At 41.4% G+C, this 21,876-nt stretch overlaps 2 protein-coding genes across 3 annotated transcripts; one reads left to right on the forward strand and one right to left on the reverse strand.

Annotated features, from left to right (window-relative positions):
* The first annotated feature begins 83 nt into the window (after positions 1 to 83).
* Positions 84 to 8,220, forward strand: cfap126 (cilia and flagella associated protein 126). Its single transcript, XM_075476166.1, has 5 exons — positions 84 to 568; positions 704 to 766; positions 1,973 to 2,047; positions 2,140 to 2,340; positions 6,540 to 8,220. Exons 1-5 carry the CDS (start codon positions 542 to 544, stop codon positions 6,849 to 6,851), a joined length of 678 nt encoding a protein of 225 aa, XP_075332281.1. The 5' UTR covers positions 84 to 541; the 3' UTR covers positions 6,852 to 8,220.
* Positions 7,649 to 21,852, reverse strand: LOC142390604 (alpha-1,3-mannosyl-glycoprotein 4-beta-N-acetylglucosaminyltransferase C). 2 transcript variants are annotated; one of them, XM_075476164.1, is made up of 5 exons: positions 20,628 to 21,852; positions 17,785 to 17,883; positions 17,437 to 17,587; positions 10,274 to 10,528; positions 7,649 to 10,182 (listed from the first exon to the last, which is right to left on the reverse strand). In XM_075476164.1, the coding sequence occupies exons 2-5, from the start codon at positions 17,878 to 17,880 to the stop codon at positions 9,293 to 9,295; spliced, it is 1,392 nt and encodes a 463-aa protein (XP_075332279.1). In that variant the 5' UTR covers positions 17,881 to 17,883; positions 20,628 to 21,852; the 3' UTR covers positions 7,649 to 9,292. The 2 variants fall into 2 exon arrangements, with proteins under 2 accessions (XP_075332279.1, XP_075332278.1); XM_075476163.1 differs by having other exon boundaries at positions 20,624 to 21,852.
* Positions 21,853 to 21,876: the final 24 nt, after the last annotated feature.

Genomic DNA, 21,876 nt, shown 5'->3' on the forward strand with positions numbered 1-21,876 from the left:
TTAATGCTGATAATCGCGGTTTTAGTCATATACATAATATATATATTATATATATTACGTCTATGGTTTTAGTATATATTTAGGCATATTTAAATACAGTGTCCGACTACGATGCTTTCTGTTGAGGAAAACCCCTCCGAAATATCCAAAATATAAAAGTTTTAATTTGAGATCCAATTTTAACTTAAACTTTATGGTCTCAGTTATTTTATAATTAACCTAAACTTTCCTAAATTATGTTCTAATTTATTCAAAAACGTTTCGAATGTTTTTAGTCAACAATTTCCGGTTCTATCTGCCAATGTAAAAGTCTTACTAAATGTTATTAGAGGTAATCGATATCGAACTATCATTGATGAACCACATACTTTATTTGAATGGTATTCAAACAGTGTGTATCAAAAATACTAAATTAAAGAAATAAATCCTTTTTTGTCAACTAAATAGTTTTTTCCCCTCTCAACTACAGAATAGTTTGTGTTGCTACGCAACGAGTCAACAATATACTGCCTAATTAACGGAGGCTGCACAACGGGCAAAGATGTCGTCCGGTTTCTCAGCAAACCAGGTAACCTAACTATCTGCACTGCGCTTTGTTTGTGTTTTTTTTTTTTGTTTGTTTGTTTTTTTTACACATTAAGAGTGTTGTTTTCTGTTCAGTTTTTACATTTTAACAGAACACAGTTTCCCTTTTCTGCCTCAGTTTGAAGGCGCCTTCAAGTCGCAAAGGCTGCTGAACTGGTGTGAGCCAAAGCACTTCAAAGAGGTAGAGACCGTTATATAAGCAGTCCTGTCCTGTTGGATTATGTTATAAAATACTGTGCAAACGTTTTTACACACACCCCATTTCTTTATATCCTTATATCTTTATATTCCTTGTAATCTTTTAAAGTGGTCTTGTGCTGGCTTGGCTTGGCTTGGCTTGGCTTGGCTGGCTGGTTTTTCACTCATTTTCAGTTCACTACTTGTACCTGACCATTTTCAGATGAATATGTATCTTTGTTTTGTTCTTCCCACTGACCTATGACTCATTCAAGCTTAAAAAAAGCACCTATTTCAAGGGAATTAACCCGTGTTGTGTCTACACATAACAGACTACTCAGCAGAGAACCTGTTTTAAATTGTATGTTTATCATTTGTTCCCATTTTTTTAGTTGCATCTATGAAAAACAGCAAAGATAACACAGTTTGACAGACAGAAAACAGGATTTCTGCAGCAACAAGGTGAATCCCAAAGAGCTATTCGCTGAAAACTTGGCATATCTCAGCATGGTGTGCAGTGTGTCCTTAAAACATTTTAGGAAACTGGACAAGTGGAGGACAAAAGAAGAAGTGTCAGGCCTAAAGAACTATCTACAGCAGATGGACAGGATCTGAAAGTGATGTCCTTAAGAAAGAGGAAAAGATCCAGCAAAGACCTGACACAGGAGCTGAGAGATGCATCTGGACCTTCAGCTGATCCATCTGCTGTTGGCCCAAGCCTCATCAGAAATGGGCTCCATGGAAGGGTGGCTGTCAAGAAGCCGTTCTTAAGGAAGGGAAACAGGGAGAAAAGGCTGAGCTGTGCCAAAGGACACAAGAAGTGGGCTGAAAATCAGTGGCAGCAGGTCTGATGGAGGGATGAATCCTCCCCAGAGCCCGGAGCTCAACATTACTGAAGCAGTGTGGGATCATGTTGGCAGAGAACGGAACAAAAGGCAGCCCACATCCAAAGAAGAGCTTTGGGATGTCCTTCAAGAAGCCTGGAGAACTATTCCTGAAGACTCCTTAACGAAATATTGACTTTGTTTTGCCCTACATGCTGTATTTACCTTTATGTTTGCAGATGTTTCATGAAATAATTTTCTGTTTTCCTATCTAAACATAAAGAAATGGGGGATGGATGAAAACCTTTGCACAGTGCTGTAATTCCCATTGCCTGGTGGTCACCTGTGAATCTTAGTAACAAGAGTTTAACTGTGTGCGTTTGCAGAGACCCACTGGACAGGTGGGTCACACCTCCTTCATTGCAGATAATCGAGGACACCTGCTCCCAGGAGTGGTGAAGGTAAGAGCACCGCACCTCTGTTTCCGTCTCTGTTTGTGAATCTGGACTTCACTCCCAGCGCTCGCTGTGTGTCTGTGTGTGTTGGTCTTCAGACGGGCAGTGCGTGGTCAGACTTTAAGGGCACCTGGGATCTGCCTGCTCGTATACCATCCCGTCACATCAACCCCACGGCCCGCTCTGTGGACGGTCTCAAAAGGCTCAAGTCGTGGGGAATGTGCCCACAGCAGAGTGGCAAGTCTCTGCCACACAGAGGCAGCAGCAGCACAGACAGGCCGCGGGATGATGGCGAGCAGGTCAGGTCCACACAGACACGAACAGTTTCACATCCACTATTGTTCATAGCTTTCCTGCTCTGCTTTATTTACATACTTGCTCTACCCTAAAAGCCCCAGCTTTTTCGTGGGTGTGACTGAGTCAACAAAGCTGGTGTTTATTGTTTGGATAGAGCCAACCTTTGTACAAGACTAAAAGATATGATCTCTGAAGTAAACTTTGGCATGAGGAGGTCATAATTAAAAAGGATTTGAGCAACAACAACATTTACTATTTAAAGACAACAAGCTGCAGGACAACATTAGGGATCTACTACAATGGGAAGAGATATCATTACTGAGGTTATCAATAGTAGCCACCAAAGCAGCAAAGTTTATAATATTTCATTTCATCAGGTTCCTTTTAGGAAATTGTGTAGATCCCATTATGAGCCATGAAAAGGAACCTAAACAGAGATGGACCTCCGTTTGGTCTAATGACCTGAAAGCATGGATGTTATAACTGGTTATCAATGAAAATCCATCAGGATCATTTTCATACGACAAAGCTCTTAAGAAAATAAGCATTAAGGTCACATGTTGTTCGCTTTCCAACATGTTTAAGCTTAATTTATGGCAGATTTTTAGGTGTTTCTACATCACAAATGATGAGGATATTGGATTTAGCCTAACCTTTGTTTGGATGTTACATCACGTTCTCTCTGTAAATAAAAACTGCACAACTTATGTGCTCAAACCTGAGGAGAGTCTGATGTATTTTAACGAGGAAAAAAGAAAATACAAATAAGGTCAGAGAATTTTCGTCTTTTCGACAAACTTGAGCTGCTGCCGTTGGCTCGAGTCCCGGCGGAAATGAGCTCCTTCCATGTTGCCCGAGGAAATGTGTTCCAAAAAAAAAAAACAACTTCTGAATAGCTTCATGTGGAGTACGTTTGGTAGAAATGTGCTTTTCCGAAGCGCTCCTTATCTCTCTTTATATCTGAGAGCAGAAATGCATTAAATAAGGGTGATATTTTCTGTCAGGTGGTGGAGGAAGAACCTTATTCTGATCCTTAACTGGTAAATATTCAGCACTGAAAGCAGAGTGAAACTAGCCTGGCTGACGCGTCCACATCTCTGGGGGCAGAGCTACTCTGTCTGGGGGTAGATTAGACGTGGGCGTGTCAATATGAGGGGCTGTGTCGTGATGATTGGAGTCAGTGTTTGTCCATAATGAGAGATTTTGTGGCAGCCGAATTTTTAAGCGGGGAGAAGCACGCTGGAACTTCAGTCCCAAAGCGGATACGAAAGAGACTGGTTGTCTGTCAAAGTGCTGTCGGAGTTTCACTCATTTCCCATCGTTTCCATTTCCATCCTCACACACATACACTTTTGTAAATATTACACTGTAAATAAGAAACACATCCTTGTTGTTTAGAAGTTTTGTCAATCATATTCCTGTAGTGCATTTGTTTGTCGTGTTAGCTAGTAGTTTTGTCACAATGGCGGCTATGCTCCATCAAACTCTAAGTATTCATTATGACAGGGAAAAATGCTCCACAGATTCTGATCCAGCCACAGATCCAGCCATTTACAGGCCTTAGATTCGATCAGACTTGATTTTGGCCTTGCTGTGTGAATTTTCAAAGTCTATACCTTCTTTCTGTGTATTTGCTGGGCATACTTGTCATACTAGACACAGCTATGTTATAACTAATTCTTTTTAACTTTGCTATCTTCTGCTTTGGGATGGCACGAGCCACTACAACCCTGAACGCGTAATATGGGCTTCCCCTGTTTTAAAAGTCAGCAGCTGCCACTGCAGATGACGTATGTAGAGCGACAGAAATTCGACGAGCAAATACATCCTTCTTGGCAATGAAATCTTTCGACGCCAAACTTTGCTCTTTTTTAAAAGTAAACTTGCGTTCTAAGCTACTTAAAACACTTTCTAAGGCTGCATCGAACGGTAATGTTGTGTCCGCTGCCATGTTGGATTAACACTCTACAAGCTTCGGTGTCGCGCATAGACGTCGTCATCGTCTTGCTGCCCCCCCTCCCCGTTCTGTGCTTGGTTCCCTAACTCAGGCAAAAATAAGGGCGGTGGTTTCCAGGCTGCCTTTGCAGTGTGAATGTAATCGCGCGCAAAGCAGCATGGGAATTCCCAGGCTAGGGTGAAACAACAAAATTTTAAACATAAGAAGAATAAAACTGTGAATGAACTATTTTAACATGTTATAATTCGAGGTTTATGACAAAGCAAATAAACAATCAACTACTTCAAGCATTAATCTTATAGAATACAAATGTTCACTTTTAAAGACTAAAGCCAAAATAGTGTTCATTATTTTTTTCTCATTTTTGAGCACATTTCTCAAATCGAACAACCCTTTCACAAATAAATGATGACAAACTCAAACAGCCGAGCTGTACAAGTCTAACCAAAGGCTGCCGAAGTGACCAGCCTGTGTGAAAGAAAAGGTTAATCTAATGATCAGCCGTGACGTGGATGTAGAAAAGAGAGAACTAAAAGACTTTAATCAAATATAGTACAAAAAAAACACAAAGCCTGCAAATAACCCTTCTACACAGAAAGACAAAGTTTCACGAGGGATCAGAAAGTCACTTCAAACCTCTATTTCTCTAAATGAACCACCGCAAAAGAGAACTCTCACACATACCCAGAACACAGCTGGTGAACTTAGAACAGTGTGAAATTCAACCTCCTTCTGCCTTTTTGTGTCCAACTACTCTGTGGCCAGCACACAACCCATAAGCACTAAACAGGTTTCTGGGTTCATTCATTCAAGATTGATCATTTAAATCAAATTATATTACATTCTTACTAGGGCTGGGCAACGATTAAAATTTTTAATCTAATTAATCACATGATTTCCCTGATTAATCACGATTAATCGCAAATTTATACGCAAAATCCAAAAATGAATTCAAAAGTAGTGTATAGCTTTTAGCATTTAGTTTTATTTTAAATGTGCTGCCATATGAATGAAAGTGCCATAACATTTGTTGTGCAAACACACTTTTAACATCAGCATCTTTCTGTAGTTTTTATGTAGAAGCCTCGCTCCACTGTCTGTTTCCTTGAATGACTTGCTGCTATCAGTTGTGTGTTTTGCCTTTAAGTGATATTTTAGACTGGAACTACTACGCTGAGAAGACAATTCAACTTGGCAGTGTTTACAGATGACTTTGGTTCTGTCGACTCCGCCGTCTGGAAGAACTTTAAAATGAAAATGACCGAGTAAAAGTTCCGTACCCTTCTCCATGTTTGGTGGATCCGCCGATTACTTTCTTTTCCGGTTCCTCAGCAGACAGCAGCAGACTTTTACAAAATAAAAGCCTGTGAGCAACAGACTTTTACAATAATAAAATCAATGATAAAACAGGAGTGGTCTGTGGTGTAGTGGGTTGAGCAGGCGCCCCATGTACAGAGGCTATAGTCCTCGCTGCAGCCCAGTTCGAGTTCCATATCAGACGGCCCTGTGCTGCATGTTGTTCCCCCTCTCTCTGCCCCCTGCTACTTTTCTATCTGAACTTTCCTATCCATTAAAGGCACAAAAGCCCCCCTAAATTTTTTTTTTTTCCTAAATAAAAAGAATAATAAAAAAGTAAAACCTGAGTTAATGCGCGATAAAATATTTATCGGCGTTAATTGGTGAGTTAACGCGATAATAACGAGTTAACTCGCTCAGCCCTAATTCTTACATGCCAATAAGTCCTAAACATCCAAACATTTCATAACCCTAATTCCGTAGTGAATAAAGTTGTATTAATGCTCAAGTATAACAGTCGAGTCCAACAAATGGAGACTACTGTAACCCAACTTTAGGTACAGTTATCTATCCAGTATTTGTCAGTTTGTTGTCAAAACCTTTTACAATCGTGCTGCACGCTCCATTTTAAACACGAAGCCTAACTTACTAATATTTGTAATTATATGCCAAGTAGTGCTAAAAAAACAAGATGAAATCAGCAAATAAATTCAGTTCACAAACATGCAAGCTAGCATCAGCTGCAGGCTATAAAAATAAAAAGCTAACAGACGAGCAGTGAAGATGTAATTGTTTTGAGGTGTATTACAGCGAGATTATACCCGAGTAAATGCAAAGCTGTATGAAACTGAGCAAAAGTGGGCGTCAGGATTAAAGTTATCTCGTTTTTAAATGTTTACCCATAACAGTGCAAATCAATTTGATATCATATGTTCTTGTAACTTTCAGACTCGTGAGGATGCACAGCAGGATGGTGCTGCTCCAGCCCCTCAGAGCCGCCCCGCCACATGGAGCGAGACAGCTGCCACAAAGAGCCGCGACTCACAGAGACACGGGGCCGAATCGCCCGCCGAACAAGCCACTCGTGCTACAGGGAAGGACCGGCCACTGAGCCAGGGCTCTTCGCATGAAGGAAAACCAGCTCCGACAGCTTCAGCTGGTAAAGGAACCCACACCACGCCTGAGACCGGCGAGGGGAGACATGCGTCGGAGAAAGCAGCGCCACCATCACCCAGCCAGACCACAGACGTACAGCAATAGCAGTGAATATAGTTACATTCCTTAGTAAAGCTGAAAAGTATCATAAAAAGAAAAGGTTGTTTTTTTTTCTCATGAGAAAATCAATATTTGGTCACCAGGAAAAAAAAAATCATTTCATTCTACACATTTGCCTGATTGTTACCATGGGGAAGTAGTAGTTCTTCCTCTTCCTCATTTTTTCAGTTGTCACTCCAGCGGAGAATGACTTATTGTTCTGTCAGCTGATCAGTAAACTGAATTCCAACATCACCGAATTATGCAAAACAAAAACAAAGGCATCATTCTGTTGTCTGGTGGACGTGTTTGTCAGTCAGAGCTGTATCAGTTTAGCGTTGACAGCATTTACGGTATAGACAAGAACCAGATGTGCTACTAAACACTGAAGAAACGACATGTTCTCCCTTCATATAAATGACATAATTTACACCAATGATTCTCAGTGGGGGAAAAAAACAACAAGACACATTTCAGACTGAATGTTACATCACTTTTACCGATGATATGATTTGTTTTAAATTATTTTTTTTAGGGTATTTGTTGGCATCAAAGTGCTCGTCTCTAATAGCTGGATGTGCCAACTAGCTACCCGTTTATTCTGGGCAGTCTTGATTCAAAAGAGTACCAAATTATTAGTTTTAGGTGCAGCTGCAACAGTGAGTGTAAGCTGGGACATTATGGACTGAAGTCAGTGAAGAGCAAATTCAGAGTAACTTAAAACCTGCTGTATGTGTAAGAAAATAACAGCAAAAAAACAGATCAAAACAAACAAAACAAAAAAACGAGGACGCTGCAGCAGTATTTAATTAAGGTGACGCCGCCCCAAAGATGTCGGAAATACCAGAAGAATTACCACGACTTGATGACAAATAACTTACCGATTCTTTATAAAGCAAAACAACTTTCCTTTTGTGGGATTATTTAAGTATTATTCAGATTCAATTCAGTCAAACATGCCATCTAACTGTGAAACTCGCCACATATATTTAGCTCCATCATCCTACCGAAATGTTTCGTTTATTTGGAAAACTTTTATCCAAAGACTTGGATGTGTGGGGTTCAGAATCGAACCAGCAACCTTTGGATTGAAGAACAACAGATATATCACCGGAGCCCCATCCCAGAACAACCTAAAAGTCATGAGATAAACCACAGCTGCTGATGGACATGGTCAAACAGGCTCTTGCTCTATTGAAAAATCACGGTTTCAAGAACATTTACAAGCAATCCAGGCTTGTAACGGAGAACATGTGCAAGATTAGGCACAGCTGCTGGCCAATTTAAAACGTTTAACAGCAACTTGTGGGGAAGAGAGTGAAGAAAACATTTTGTCGGGGTCTTAAAAGCTCTACTGAACTGGATTTGGGACCTTATTCATGAAAAGTTTTAGTCAAGAAAATGTCTTTTCAGGTGAGTTATGCATTTGCATGTATAATTGCTTATACACACTGTTGTAACAGTGAAGTTTAGTTTATTAAAGTTTTATATACCTGTTTGACAGCATGGTCAATAACATGTTTTCTTTTCTTTCAAACTCAGAACATATACACAGACTTTAAGCACTGACACCAGATTAAATGATTGGTTTATTTCCCATCCCTATGGCAACCAAAGTCTGTCAACTACACAAATATGTTGAATAACATGTTGGTAAAGTGTCTTTTGCTCCCATTAGCGGCTGAGATTACTTCAACCTGGTGTCAAGGTAACAGTTACTTTGCCCCTTCCTACACGTTGCCTTAGATCCCCGTGGACTGGACACTACTCTTTTACTCTATTCTAAAGTTCAAAGACACATAATTAACCACCCTGAGTGAATGCTGTCCATAACCTGACAGTCCGACATACAGTGCAACTATCTGCATTCTACTATAATTAAAGCTGGAGTGCAGGACTTAAACATATATATAAATAAACGAACATCCATGATTAACAAGCCCTTGCCAAAAGAGTTTACACACAAAGTTTTGAGTCATGTCTGAGGTAGCAAGGAGCAAACATCGTGACAGCTACAGCAGCGATGAAGCTTCTATAAAAAAGTTGTACCGGATATTTAAGAAACTCGTAATTCAGAGGAAGCATTACAGATATATAAAGGAAAAAAGATCACAGTGACGACATGTAAGGACACAAAAAAAACAGCGCAACTATTATTTCTGCCAGAAAATGCGCACATAAATATCACACAGCATGTTTAAGAGCACTAATATCACACAGATTTGCTTTCTTATGGCTTTCTTATCACTGCAAATGTCATTATGTTGAAGGAACAACGGGGTGTCACATAGTTTTGACGAACATTTTCTTTGATTGACGGCAGCTTGACGCAGTTTTGCCAAGGCTGATACAGTTTAACAAGGCACAAAAATCCCAAAGTGCGGTCTGGAAACAAGCTCCAGAAGATCAAGAATATCCTTCAAAATAGGCAGGAGGGTAAATTAACACTATGCTTCACTCTGCTTTGTGGAGATCCTCATTTTCTCAATGATGACCCAGTCCTTCTGCGCAGCCGTCACCAGTATCCTCAGACACGAAGAGGCAGAGGTGTACTTTTTGTCCAACTCCAGCATCTCAAACCTCCCGTTCTTTAAAACTCCCAGTGACTGGAATTCTTCACAACTCTCCTCTTTCTCTGCGGTAACCACATCGTGGCCCAGTTGCACCTCAGCTGAGTCCAGGAGGTCTTTTCCCTTTGATCCAGTTTCTACGAATATCCCCGACACCACCGTAGGGTTTAGGAACACAACCGTCAGGTAATTTCCTTTTTCTGGGGAACGACCCCAGAAGAATGTCTCCCCCGCGTCCCAGGCCAGTTGGGGGAAGTGTTTCTGGTAGGTGGACATGTCTGAGTAGACGTTAGCCGAAGGGTTGGAGTATAAACCTTCCTCAAAGTCCATGTCCTTCAGCTTGTTGTATGTCCCCTGGAATGATGAAAAAGTCCCCATGTGCTGGAACAAGGACGGTTTGAAGAGGATCGTCTGTTTTTGAGTCATCAACTCTCTGAAGTGAGACATCAACCAGTCGCAAGGCATTTCCTGGTAGAAAAGGAAGAGGAAGCGAGCCAGTAGGGGAAGCTGGGCTGCCTTGTAGAGTTTTCCGATGTAACCAAGAGCTGAAAACTCCAACATGGCCCAGGTGCCCTTCTTCTGGTTTTGCTCCTCAATGTGTCTCCTGATGGCTGTAAGGAAGTTTTTCGCTGAGAAGACGTCATCCTCCAGCTGGAGGTAGTATTGCCCGAGACCTGCACTGTAGTGGATCAAGAAGGAGTAATCCAAGTTCTGCTTGGAGCGGAACGTTACCCGTTCAGGAGCGTCGTTATAATTCCTCTTTAGACCTTCAAGAGAACAAGAAAGACTCGGATAAATATCAAGACATCGACAAAACAAGACCACCGTGTCCCGAAGGGAGGATCGTGTCTGCTGCACCTGTAAGTGGTGGGTACCATTCCTGAGAAACATGAATGACAGCAAGCTGGCCCTGTTCCAGCTCCACAGCAAATGCTGTTTTTATCTCATTCACTGTGGCCATTCTCCAGCTGACGTCGAAATCTGCCAGCAGCACGACCACCACCATGGAGGCGCGCTCCTCAGGAGACGACTGAGAGAACAGGGACTGCAACGTGGGGACGAGATAGCTGCCCTTCTGCCTCTTCACCGATGACAGTCCAACCGTTAAAAACCCTGAAATGTGCAAAGAAAAATAAAACATTTTGTCACCGTTACGAAATTATTCGAATAAAAATAGTAAGAAATCAAATTACAAATTTAGTTGTCAGATAGGGAGGAAGGTCTGTTTCTATAATTTATTAACAAAGCATCATTCTAATGGTCTATTAATGATTCATTATATTTTGAACCATAATTAGGATCTGCAATAGAATCGAATATCAGAAAATGACAGCATAAAGCTATGAGATAAATCCTGAAATAAATGCCCTAATTATAAGCGTGGGTTGCCTGGATTGTTGTTGGATTGGATCAGCTGACCCAGTCTGTCTGCAGAACAACATTAAAGAATCATCTCTCATAAAATAAAAACACCATTTCCAGAAAAGTTTAGCAGTTAAAAAAAAGGGAGAAAGCTGAGAGTGATAATTCAGAGTTTAAAGTAAAATAAAGTTTATTTAAACCTTTATTTAACTGACACAGATACACAACGGAAAATATTTCCTGTCTATCTTTGCTTTTCTCCCAAGTTTTGAGTTCATTGCTGCATCAAAATCTAGATTTTAATACATTTCCTACAATGATGTTGGTCAGAAAAGACAATAAAAATAATGTCAAGACAGTTTTTGTTGAATTTTGGAAAATTTTCCAGCTTTTTTTGTAAATAAATGTTCCATCTTTTTTTTTTTTTTAAACAGTTTAATTTTTTAATTAAAGCCATTTACTTTAATTGACCCCCTGCTACTTTTCTATCTGAACTTTCCTATTCATTAAAGGCACAAAAGCCCCCAAAAATGTTTTTTTTTTCTAAATAAAAAGAATAATAAAAAAGTAAAACCTGAGTAAATGCGCGATAAAATATTTATCGGCGTTAATTAATTGGTGAGTTAACGCGATAATAATGAGTTAACTCGCCCAGCCCTAATTCTTACATGCCAATAAGTCCTAAACATCCAAAAGCTTTCACTTTTGAAATTCGCCACATCGAGGAGCACGTCACAGAGAGGAAGAAACGGTAACCATTTCAATGCAAACATGTCAAAAAGACAGTTAAATTTACTGTCTTTTTTTAAAAAAAAAGGAAGAGTTGCATGACACTTCAAAACGATTCAGAAAAGCCTCCACAAGCAGCGACGAGGGCAGCTGCAGCGGTCATGTTGATGGTCAAAACCAACTGAGGGAGGAGGTTAGCGCGCGAACAGCTAGCCGGGTTCACCGACAGCTAGCCAAGCCCGGGCAGGAGGCTGGCTCTCACTGTGGGAGTCACTGTGTCAGCGGGCCTACAGAATGTACAGAGACTCAGATGGTAAAGACACCCCCGATAAGCTGATGGAGTTACTTGTTGCCGTCAACAGGATTCCCATTGCAAGTGCTGAATGTGAGCGCGGATTTTCTCAAATGAACTTGATTTGCACTCCCAACCGTAGCTCTTTGCTCACATCCACCATGTCATCTTTACTCTTCTTAAATCTTGTTGGACCCCCCCTGGCTAAATTCAATCCAGTCCCGTACGTGAGGTCCTGGGTGGCCAAAGGACACAGAACTGCCACAGACACACGCAGTAAAAGCAGACAACAAGAGGTAGAGGACAATCCGGACATGCTCGTGATGTGGGGTGTTTTAAACAACTAAATATGGTGAGCAAACATACTGTCTATTAATAGGCCGCCGTGCCAATCTTTGAATAATTAATATTTTTTTTACACGTTAGACCCGTTGAGAAATTAAGTGCTCGCTGTATACTGAAGTCCCACCTGTGGTGATGTGGGCATTTGCCTATGTTTTGCGTACTAGCCTAAAATAATTATAAATTATCGTCATAACATTTATACCATGGATATTATTTGAAAATGAGGCTTGTAAGTCCCACAGCGTTTCAAGTGGACATTTTCATGTTGTTTTCAGCACCTTTTCTGTATACGTTCCGGGACCTGTACGCGTCTCGTCATCCCTGAGCCGTCATATGTACTTTGCGTTCCGGCACCTTATGATTTACAAATTAAGCACTGTGTAGAGCCATTTGTCAATTGTGAGCACAGCATAAAATAAGGGGTACCGGCTGAAGCGTCAGCCCTTGTGAAGACATTCTTGGGTAAAGACTTGCATGTCTAACCAGAATGTGTCGCCCCAACAAGCCACTGAACAAGGCAACCTGTTCTACTTACCATGTCGGTTTTAAAATGGGCCTCAATCTCATTCCTGTTGTCTCTGATTCGCATAGAAGGTTTCACACAAACCTCAATCCCCTCCGCTCTCTAAGGCATACGTTACTCTGTGACACTCGCTTGTCTGTGGGGCTTTGGAATTGCCCTTCTCTTGCTCCGTCAAAGGAAGCAAGAAACTTGGGTGTCATGTCTCTTCATCATCTACCTCCTCCCACTTGGCAATATTTTTCGAAAATTTGGTATACATTTCCACTGCTTCGCGGATGACACCCAGCTCTATCTGTCCAGTAAACCTGACGCCAGTCTCCCTCCCTCCCCCATGCCTGAGGGTTTTTTGAACTAAAAACAATTTATTGAAAACACCTAAGAAAAATTCAATTTTTTTTCGCTGGCTGGATTGTATTACTTTTTTTTTTAATCAATGTTGGACATTTGGTTCATGTAGTTTTGCTTTATGATTCAGGATAATACCCAATGCTGCTATTTATTATACTACTATTACTATACTGTTACTATACTATAACTAAATCATAATCATAATATCAGCAATAATAATGAATGATAAAAAACCCTGCAATATATCTTGCATTGTGCAGTTATACTGTATACTTCAGTGACACGACTTCTAAAACATCATAGTTGTCATACTGCAGTAATTCGCACCGGGCTCTCTTTTTTTTGACATAAGGCCAACGCCACTTAAATAAGAATGAGAAGTCGTCAGAATGCAGCGCAAGAATAAATAATTACATCATGTCGAAACGATCTCGTGCCATCACTCGGGCGACATTTGTCTGATACAGCCACTTGCTCTGCCTCCAGTAATCCCGGCGAGTTGGTAGTTTGATTATTCCAAAAGTTAGGCAGTAACCGATGAAAGATTTCATCTCCTGCTTTGACACGGGGCTCCACTTCGAGTTGGATGGAGTGTGGCCGCGCGCCTGATCCGCATATAAGTTTGTCTGTGTCACCAACATATCCCAAACTTCATCAGTGAAAATATGCGAGAACACTAAAGGACTTGCATCTTCAGATATTGGCACCTTCAGCCCCGGTGTACGAGTAAACTTTTGTTGACGTCGGGGGCGAAATCCAGCGGACTGCCTCTCTTCCTCTAATAAATTCTGTTGATCATTCCCTTCCAACTCCACATCACTTCCATCGCTGTCACAGTATGTCTCGTTAACCGCAGCCATTGTAGCCGAGCTGTCAAATTAGCTACAAACGCACTATTGCAGAACAGGCTAATCGAAAACACCCACCTCATGTGTATTTGAACCAATTATTGTGCATTACATGCTGCATGCGTCTTGAAAATAATGATAAATGAACAATGTTGCGCTACGCAACAACCGGTGTCAATGGGTTAATCGTCTCCGCCCCTCTCTCACTCCTCACACCACTGCTATCCTGGTCCACAGCCTCGTCACCTCCCGCATAGATTATTGCAACTCACTCCTTTTTGGTGTCCCTCACAAATACCTTCATAAGCTTCAACTGGTTCAAAACTCTGCAGCCCGCATCATCACCAGTACCCCCTCCTTTCACCATATCACCCCCGTCCTCCAGCAGCTTCACTGGCTCCCGGTCAAATTCAGAATTACTTTCAAAACCCTACTGTACACATTCAAGGCCATCCACAACCTCGCCCCCCCATATCTGTCTGATCTCCTCGCCATTGTCATCCCATCTCGCTCCCTCAGGTCATCCTCCTCCCTCCACCTCTCTGTGCCCTCTGCCCGTCTCAGCACCATGGGGAGCAGAGCTTTCAGTCGCTCTGCTCCCCAACTCTGGAACTCACTCCCACCAGACATCCGCAACATTGACTCTTTACCCCTCTTTAAATCAAAACTCAAAACCCATCTGTTTCAAGCTGCATTCTCCCTCTAGCCTCTTTTTTAACTTGTGTTATTTTATTTATTGTGTTTTTAATGTATTGTAAAGTGTCCTTGAGCGTTGAGAAAGGCGCTTTTTTAAAATTAAATGTATTATTATTATTATTATGATTGATGACCAGCTGACCTTTAAAGATCATGTTGCCTCTCATACTCCACAGCATGCTGCTTCGCATTGTTAAACTTCAGAAAGATCAAGCTGTACCCAACCCAACACCCCACCCAGCTCCTGATGCAGTCGGTGGTCATCTTGACTACTGCAGCGCCCTCCTAACTGGTCTCCCAGCCTGTGAAACCTCTGCGAAACCTCTGCGTCCGCATCAAATTCAAGTCGTGTTAGCTAACAAAGTGCTTAATGGAACGGCTCCCATCTACTTGAATGCTCTCACAAAGGTTTATGTCACGACTCGGTCACTGCGGTCATCAAAGGATTGTCGTCTAGTAGCGCTCAAGACAATCCAGACTCTTGTCATGTGTCTCGTTTCGAGCGCGACCATAACAGGGGCGTCCCTTTGTATTTTCAAGAAACTCTTGAAGACCCGGCTCTTCAGACTGGACCGTTGCAACACCTCGATTCTTCTCTTTTTCACACATTCTGCTGTAGATCTGCTGCTGTGTTTGGGATCTCTGTCCTGTTAATGAGCCAGTTTCAGCCCAGCTTTAGCTGTCGGACAGACGGCCTCACATCTGACTCTAGAACACTTTGGTATCCAGAGGAGTTCATGGTGGACTCAGTGACTGCGAGGTGCCCAGGTCCTGTGGCTGCAGAACCAGCCCAGATCATCAGCCCTCCACCACCGTGCTTGACAGCTGGTGTGAGGTGTTTGTGCTGATATGCTGTGTTTGGTTTCCTCCAAACGTGCTGCTGTGCATTATGAGCAAACATCTCCACTTTGGTCTGGTCTGTCCAAAGGACATTGGGCTTAATGCAAGAACCGTTCGTACGCACAGATCTGTTCTTAAATCGTCCGTACGAGTGATTTAAGAGAATTTGCGCATTCACCAATCTTTTCGTATTTTACGTTTTCTTTCAGGTACGAACAGAATTTACGAGTGAGCCAGAGGTGTCGTAGGAGTTTCGTAAAATAGTCCAATCAAGTTCGCTTGACTAATGGATGGTATATTTAATTACTTTGAAGAAAACATAAATAAATATATACATTATACCCCATAATCATGCTGACATTATTCTGTTTGACTTAAATTACGCACTAATTGAAGGTTCATTTGATTCTGTATATAACAAGGTCAATGGGAAGCGTAACCAGCGGCTGACTTGCTACTTTTGGATGCCTTAGCGCGTCAGGCTCTTGGAAGAGAGCGTGTGCTCCAAGGCCGTGTAGATATCCTAACAGACGAACGGCTGACATCGCAATTTATTTTGCCAAGGACTGTGCTGCTGTAAATATGCAGCTTGCTAGAGCCACGACTCCAGATAAAAACACGCCGATCAAACCCAATTCCACCACAACTCCAGGTCCTCACCACCCTTGGATTTTTGGCCACGGAAACCTTTCAGAGGGAGATTGGAGACAGATCGGGGGTCTGTGAGTCGTGCGCTCCCCTTGGTCATCAAAGCTCTCATCAGTTTATCTCCCATGGTACATCACATTCCCATACACCGCTGTCCAACAAGAACAAATTAACTTTCATGCCGTGGCTGGACTGACAAACATAATCAGAGCAATAGACTGCGCACATATTACGCATTAAAGCACCTGTGCTGTTGTGGAGCGCACTGAGCTGAAGGCCAGGTGGGTGTGTCTCAATATGGGGGGGGGGGGGGGGCAAACTGCTCTATAGCCCAGAGAAGGCATGCCAGATTTGCACAATATTGCCATGAACGAGGGTCTCCACCTTAAACAGCCCAGGCAGACCAGAAGGTGTGGTGCCAGAAGACCCCCCTCATGGACCGCCCCATCAAAGAGCCATCATGATGAGGCAACAACTGATTGCACGGCTTTAGTTGCAGTCATCGAGTCGGCGTTCTTCATTTACGCAGGTCGTTTACACACTTTTTCCAAAGTTAAGAGCGTTTGTTGAATCTGACGTGGCGTGTTCGTACGAGACCTTCTTATGAAAAAAAAAATTTGAGAAATTTAGAATAAAAATACGAAAATGTTCTTGCATGAGGCCCAATGTTCCAGAAGTCTTGTGGTTTGTTCAGATGCAGCTTTGCAAACCTAAGCTGTGCTGCCATGTTCTTTTTAGAGAGAAGAGGCTTTCTCCTGCAGCCCTTCCAAACAAGCCATACCTGTTCAGCCTGTTTCTAATTGTGCTGTCATGAACTTTAACATCTAACATGCTGACTGAGGCCTGGAGAGTTGGAGCTCTTGAATGTTTTCCACTTATGAATAATCTTTCTTTCTGTAGAATGATGGACTCTGAATAGTTTGGAAATGACCTTATAACCCCTCCCAGATTGATGGGGAGCAACACTTCCCTCTCCAAGATCATTGCTGATGTCTTTCCTCCTTGGCATCGTGTTGACACACACCTGAATGCTCCAGACCAGCAAACTGACAAAACTTGTTCTTTTCTAGAGCTGCTCACACTTCCTGATGATCAACTAATCAGTGTCTCTGATCAGCAGCTCCTGGCTGCTATTCACCTTCTTAACTCCGGTGAAAGAAGTTAAGGTGGACTTAGTTTTTCATATGCTGCTTCTGTATTTTGTCTCAGTTCTTGTTAAATAAATAACATGGGGTCATATGTCAGGTGATAAAAAAAATAAAAAATTATATGAAAAAGGTTGCTTTTTGCTAAAATAAACCGGTTTGATTTCATCTCTTTAATTTCCTTGTTCCACATCAACACAGATGCCTTCACATCATAAGACAAAGAACAAAGAGTCCCAACTCACTCTGTTGAGTAGATGGCGCTCCGGCCAGCAGCTGATAGGTCACATTGAGAGGAAGGTAATCTCCCTGTTCGACCCAGGACTCCTTACTGATCAGCCTCTCCGATTGCCACGTTAACTCACTTGGAGCTGGCTCGATGGATCTCGCTGTGTCCTGGAAAACAAACACATTTCAGATTCTGGTTCTGCTTCTAAGTGTATTCAGAGTTAATGTAAGAAACAAGAAAGTTTACTCTGCGTGTTCCCAAACTTTGTGTCCAGTAAAGACTGAAAGTGTAAATGTTTAATCTCATGAAATGTAACCCTTTTATCTCATTCGGTGTGTGTGTGTGTGCGTGTTTGTGCTCTTACAGTTACAAGGAAGTTTGAATGATTCATGAGATACAGCCCACTGACAATAAGCAGCACTGCCACAGCCGCATTCTTCTTCTTTGCATACCGTCGCATTTCCTATAAAATACACCACAAATGAACATGATCCTTTATGCTGGAGTGAGTCAGTTTGGTAAATAATTAAACCGACAGTTGATGAATCTTTCAGCAGGCTCTGAGGCAGGATTGTGTGTGTTGCGAGGCCTGATTGAAATAAACTCTGCTGCTGAGAGTTTAGACATGTGGTCATAAACAATGTGTCAGATCCTGTGTAGAACAAGGCCCAAGTGAAGCTGCAGCTCTGTTTAATAAAACCCTGTGATACTCTGAGCAGTGAAGCCTGTTGCATATCATCATTTAATCAAAGGTTAAACATTAAGGCTGTCATTTAGTCTGCTTAATTCATTCAACACGATCCAAAAACTCCCTCTTCAAAGCTCTGACAAGGTATTTTGGTGCAATAAGATTAGTGTAAGGGCAGAGTTTATGTCGTTAGTTGAGAAGAAGTTATGAAAACTATTTGTATTGTTGAGACTTGACTCATTTTACATCACAAAATAAGAGTCTCAACATGCCCACAGCTGCCCACAGTGTCTGAGTATAATTTACCTATCAGTTCTTGTTGAATTACCCATTTTTTCTATTCAGAGGATTATCTAAAACCCTTAATTTGCCAACAACAAAGTATCTTGTCTTATCTTAGTATGACAGTCAAAAAATCATTCTTAACAGCTGCTGTCTTTTATTGTTCATTCATTTGTAGTTAATGTGTTTTTATTTATTATTCATTCTCACTACTTTGTTGATTTAGTTTTATATTTTACTTGTACGCACTTTAAATGTGCTCTACAAAGCAATCTGACCGTGATCTTGTTATCAACGGAAAGTTCTAATCGATAGTTTTACAGTTCACTGAGGAAAGTCATTAAACAATGATGCTCAATGATGTACTGTCTAACATTTTCCATCCCGACAAGAAGATCCGACATCTTGTTTGCATTTTCTTTGATTCTTTTTTCCAAGTTTCCATTTGTTATGGCATACACAATCAGTGGAAAAACAGCAGATCAAACTTTGTAGAAACTCAGTAAAAACTGAGATAAAACACAGAAGACTGAACAGACGGAAAAGCCCAGGGTTTAAAAAGTCAAAATGCAACAAAGGAATTATGTGATATTTGACTGGTTTATGTGGCGCTCTGTTTTATCAACCCAGGCCTGTTGATAAGATTTTTGTCTTAATTAGGGATCAGAACCAACTGTCAAATGATGTAAATGTAAATGTTTTTGCAATTAAGCTGTGAGTTGGTTATTTTTCCCATTGTTTGATGCGAGGTGTTTTGAACTTGTTTTGCCGTGTTTACTCTTCTGAACTCTCAGGTTCGGGAATGCATGATCGCGTGTGGTAATAACATGCTTCAAGGGTCATTTCATGTACTTTGTGTCCAAATTTTTGTTTGCATGGTACAACAAAGCGGAACCAAAGATCTTAAAAAACACAAACCCTGCAAAAGGGTTAGGGTGGAGTGGCTCAACACGTTTTAAAACTGTCAGGTAGGAACAGAAGTGTGAAGTCATGCCTGAAAAGAAAAAATATAGCACTATCACAATGTTGTGCAGTATTATATTAGTGCAATATAAAGGTTTTCTACTGTATCATAGAAAACTAAGTTTGATTTAAAGAAAACTACTCTGCTTTCATAGTTAATTTTGACAATTTTTTTGTTCGTAATACATATTTGAGTTACAGTTGACACGATTAGACAATTTTGAGTGATTTGTGAACATTTTCTTCCATTAGATATATGTAATTGTGCAAAAAAGGGCTGAAAACAGACAGAACTGTGAGGGTGCGGAAGTTAAATAGTAAAAGATTGACACCTGTGCACACCTGACACTAGCTGAAAATGACCAATTTCAGATCATTATTGAGAACGCGGATACTCACATAATGGCCGTGGGGGGGGCTGAAACCCTGAAAGCATGATGAATGAGGTGGTGAAGTTTACCCAGAGCTGTGTGTCACTCATTCCACAATTTCACTTCTTGTCTACTTTACTTGATTTTAAGCCCTGTGTGGTAATTACAGCTGCTGGGTGCTACATCTGAAACCCCCCGTGTCCAAATTAATCTTGTAAACACTGGGGAACATGGGCCGGACAAAGGGTCACCTTTACATTTATATTTAGACCGCTTTCCTATCCGCACAGAGTAAAGCACCCACACCGGGGGGTTCCTCCCAGGACGTGTTTTGGGTACATTATTAACCCGAGGGGCTGTTTCTCCCGCGGTGGCAGGTAATCATTTATTAAATTCACTGTCTTTCTCTTTGTCAGCCAGTACACCGAGCCTGCATCGCTCACACTAATTTTAGCTCAGGCCCCCCCTAAAGTTAAGCTAGGCTATAATAGGCATGCCCTCCTCGACCGTTGCTTAAAATCAAAACCGTGTCTAAAGCAAAAAAATAAATAAAATGAAGAGACTGAAGACATGTGAGGCTGTGTTTTTCAGTTTAACAAATCAGCTACCGCGAAAAAAACTGTATGTAGACAGGGTTAGCAAAGCGTCAGTAAAAGTAACGTCATTATCAAGGTGTGCGTAAAAATATACCACTTGTTGCTATCTGAACCAGATGCAGTCAACGTCTTTTTAACACCTTTAAACGTTTCAGTTCGACCACCATTGTTAGTAAACTTACTAAGTGTTCTTTAATGATTTTGTAAACTCTTGATTAACACAAATAAAAGGCAAATATAAGCAAAAAAAAAAAAATAATTTACCACATATTCAGTATTATATAGATATGGGAAATGTAAAACCTGCCGTTGGTGATGAAACTTCCAACGGTCGTCTCTCCGGCAGTTCGCCTCAAAACGGCTGCGCGTTGCGGTCTCTCCGGCAAATGTACTTATAAGGCACAAAAAGCAACAACAAAAAATGTTCCCTAGAGAGACGTGAAAAGGTAGAGAGAGAGAAAAAAAAAGAAGAAGAGGAGAGCTTACGGGTCCAAACATTCAGAGCTGCCTGTCTCCGCTGAGCAGGACAGTGAGAGGCATCAGGTGGAGGCGGCTAGCTGCGGGATAGGTGTGTCGTCACAGCTGGATGCGGTCCAAGCGCCTGAGCTAAAAACCTGTAAACCGTCTTTAAACAAAGCTTGGCAGCATAGTATCAAACTTCCTCATACAGACACTCCCAGTAGTGCAGTCCAAGTGCTTTATTGATTTATTTATTTTTTAAATGTTTGCAACTACCCTTCTGTCGTCTGCTGGGACAGACTCTGAGAATGGGGTATGGGAGATTACCACCCACCCTCATCTGGGTTTGTTTGTGGATAAACAGCATTATATTCTGTGTATGCAGGTCAAAAAACGCTCGGGATTTTGCTGCAATGTCAGTAGTTATTCATGGTGCCCCCATCAGGCCAGCCATAAACCGAATGGACCTTTTTAATCTACTTAAAGTGGCTCTGCTGTGAGGGGGAAATAACCGCAAATTGAGGAGCTTAAAGGCCCTCGGCTGTTTATTTCTCTTCTACTTTAGTTAACATGAAAAGGAAAGTAAACATGGTTTTACTAGGCTGTTACACACCCTCTGCCTTGATTCTGTAAGTCATTTCCTCGGGTTTTATTGTGGTTTATATAGTTTTTGAGTGAGTAAGACTCGTTTTGTCACACACTTCCTCCTTCTAAGCTGCAGGAAATCCTTGAAAACACTTGGTTTTCTCAAGGTTTGCAAAGTTATTGATTTCATTTCATTTTTGCAATAACTGCCAACTGATTCGATATATTTAGATGAAGAAATAGAATAAAGCTTGACTATTTTACCTCTTGACGTTTCCACATCAACAGCCGGAACAGAGGAGTAGCAGCACGCATTACCTCGCTGCCATCATCTGCCGTTTTTTTCCACAATTTGTTCAAGGAAACAGGGAGCGCTTGTACCAACTCTTGCTTGTTCAAGGGAGTGTTCTTTTGACTATTCAGGGTGTTATCCATGCTGTGTGTTTGAGGTTTCGAGTTGAGCAGCAGGAGGAAAATTGACACATCTTTTGCTTTGTTTTTCAAGTAATGAA

Source organism: Odontesthes bonariensis, chromosome 10 (assembly GCF_027942865.1).
Source record: "Odontesthes bonariensis isolate fOdoBon6 chromosome 10, fOdoBon6.hap1, whole genome shotgun sequence".
Classification (NCBI taxonomy): Eukaryota; Metazoa; Chordata; class Actinopteri; order Atheriniformes; family Atherinopsidae; genus Odontesthes; species Odontesthes bonariensis.

Excerpts from the sequence above, each read along its gene's own strand:
- cfap126 (XM_075476166.1), top strand. The coding sequence starts at position 542 with ATGTCGTCCGGTTTCTCAGCAAACCAG. Across the intron at positions 569-703 it reads CCGGTTTCTCAGCAAACCAG|TTTGAAGGCGCCTTCAAGTC; the intron begins GTAACCTAACTA and ends TTTCTGCCTCAG. Across the intron at positions 2,341-6,539 it reads CGCGGGATGATGGCGAGCAG|ACTCGTGAGGATGCACAGCA; the intron begins GTCAGGTCCACA and ends TGTAACTTTCAG.
- LOC142390604 (XM_075476163.1), bottom strand. The coding sequence starts at position 20,818 with ATGTTTGGACCCGTAAGCTCTCCTCTTCTTCTTTTTTTTTCTCTCTCT. Across the intron at positions 17,884-20,623 it reads AGTTTCATCACCAACGGCAG|GAAATGCGACGGTATGCAAA; the intron begins GTTTTACATTTC and ends TGTATTTTATAG. Across the intron at positions 10,183-10,273 it reads ATGGTACCCACCACTTACAG|GTCTAAAGAGGAATTATAAC; the intron begins GTGCAGCAGACA and ends GTTCTCTTGAAG.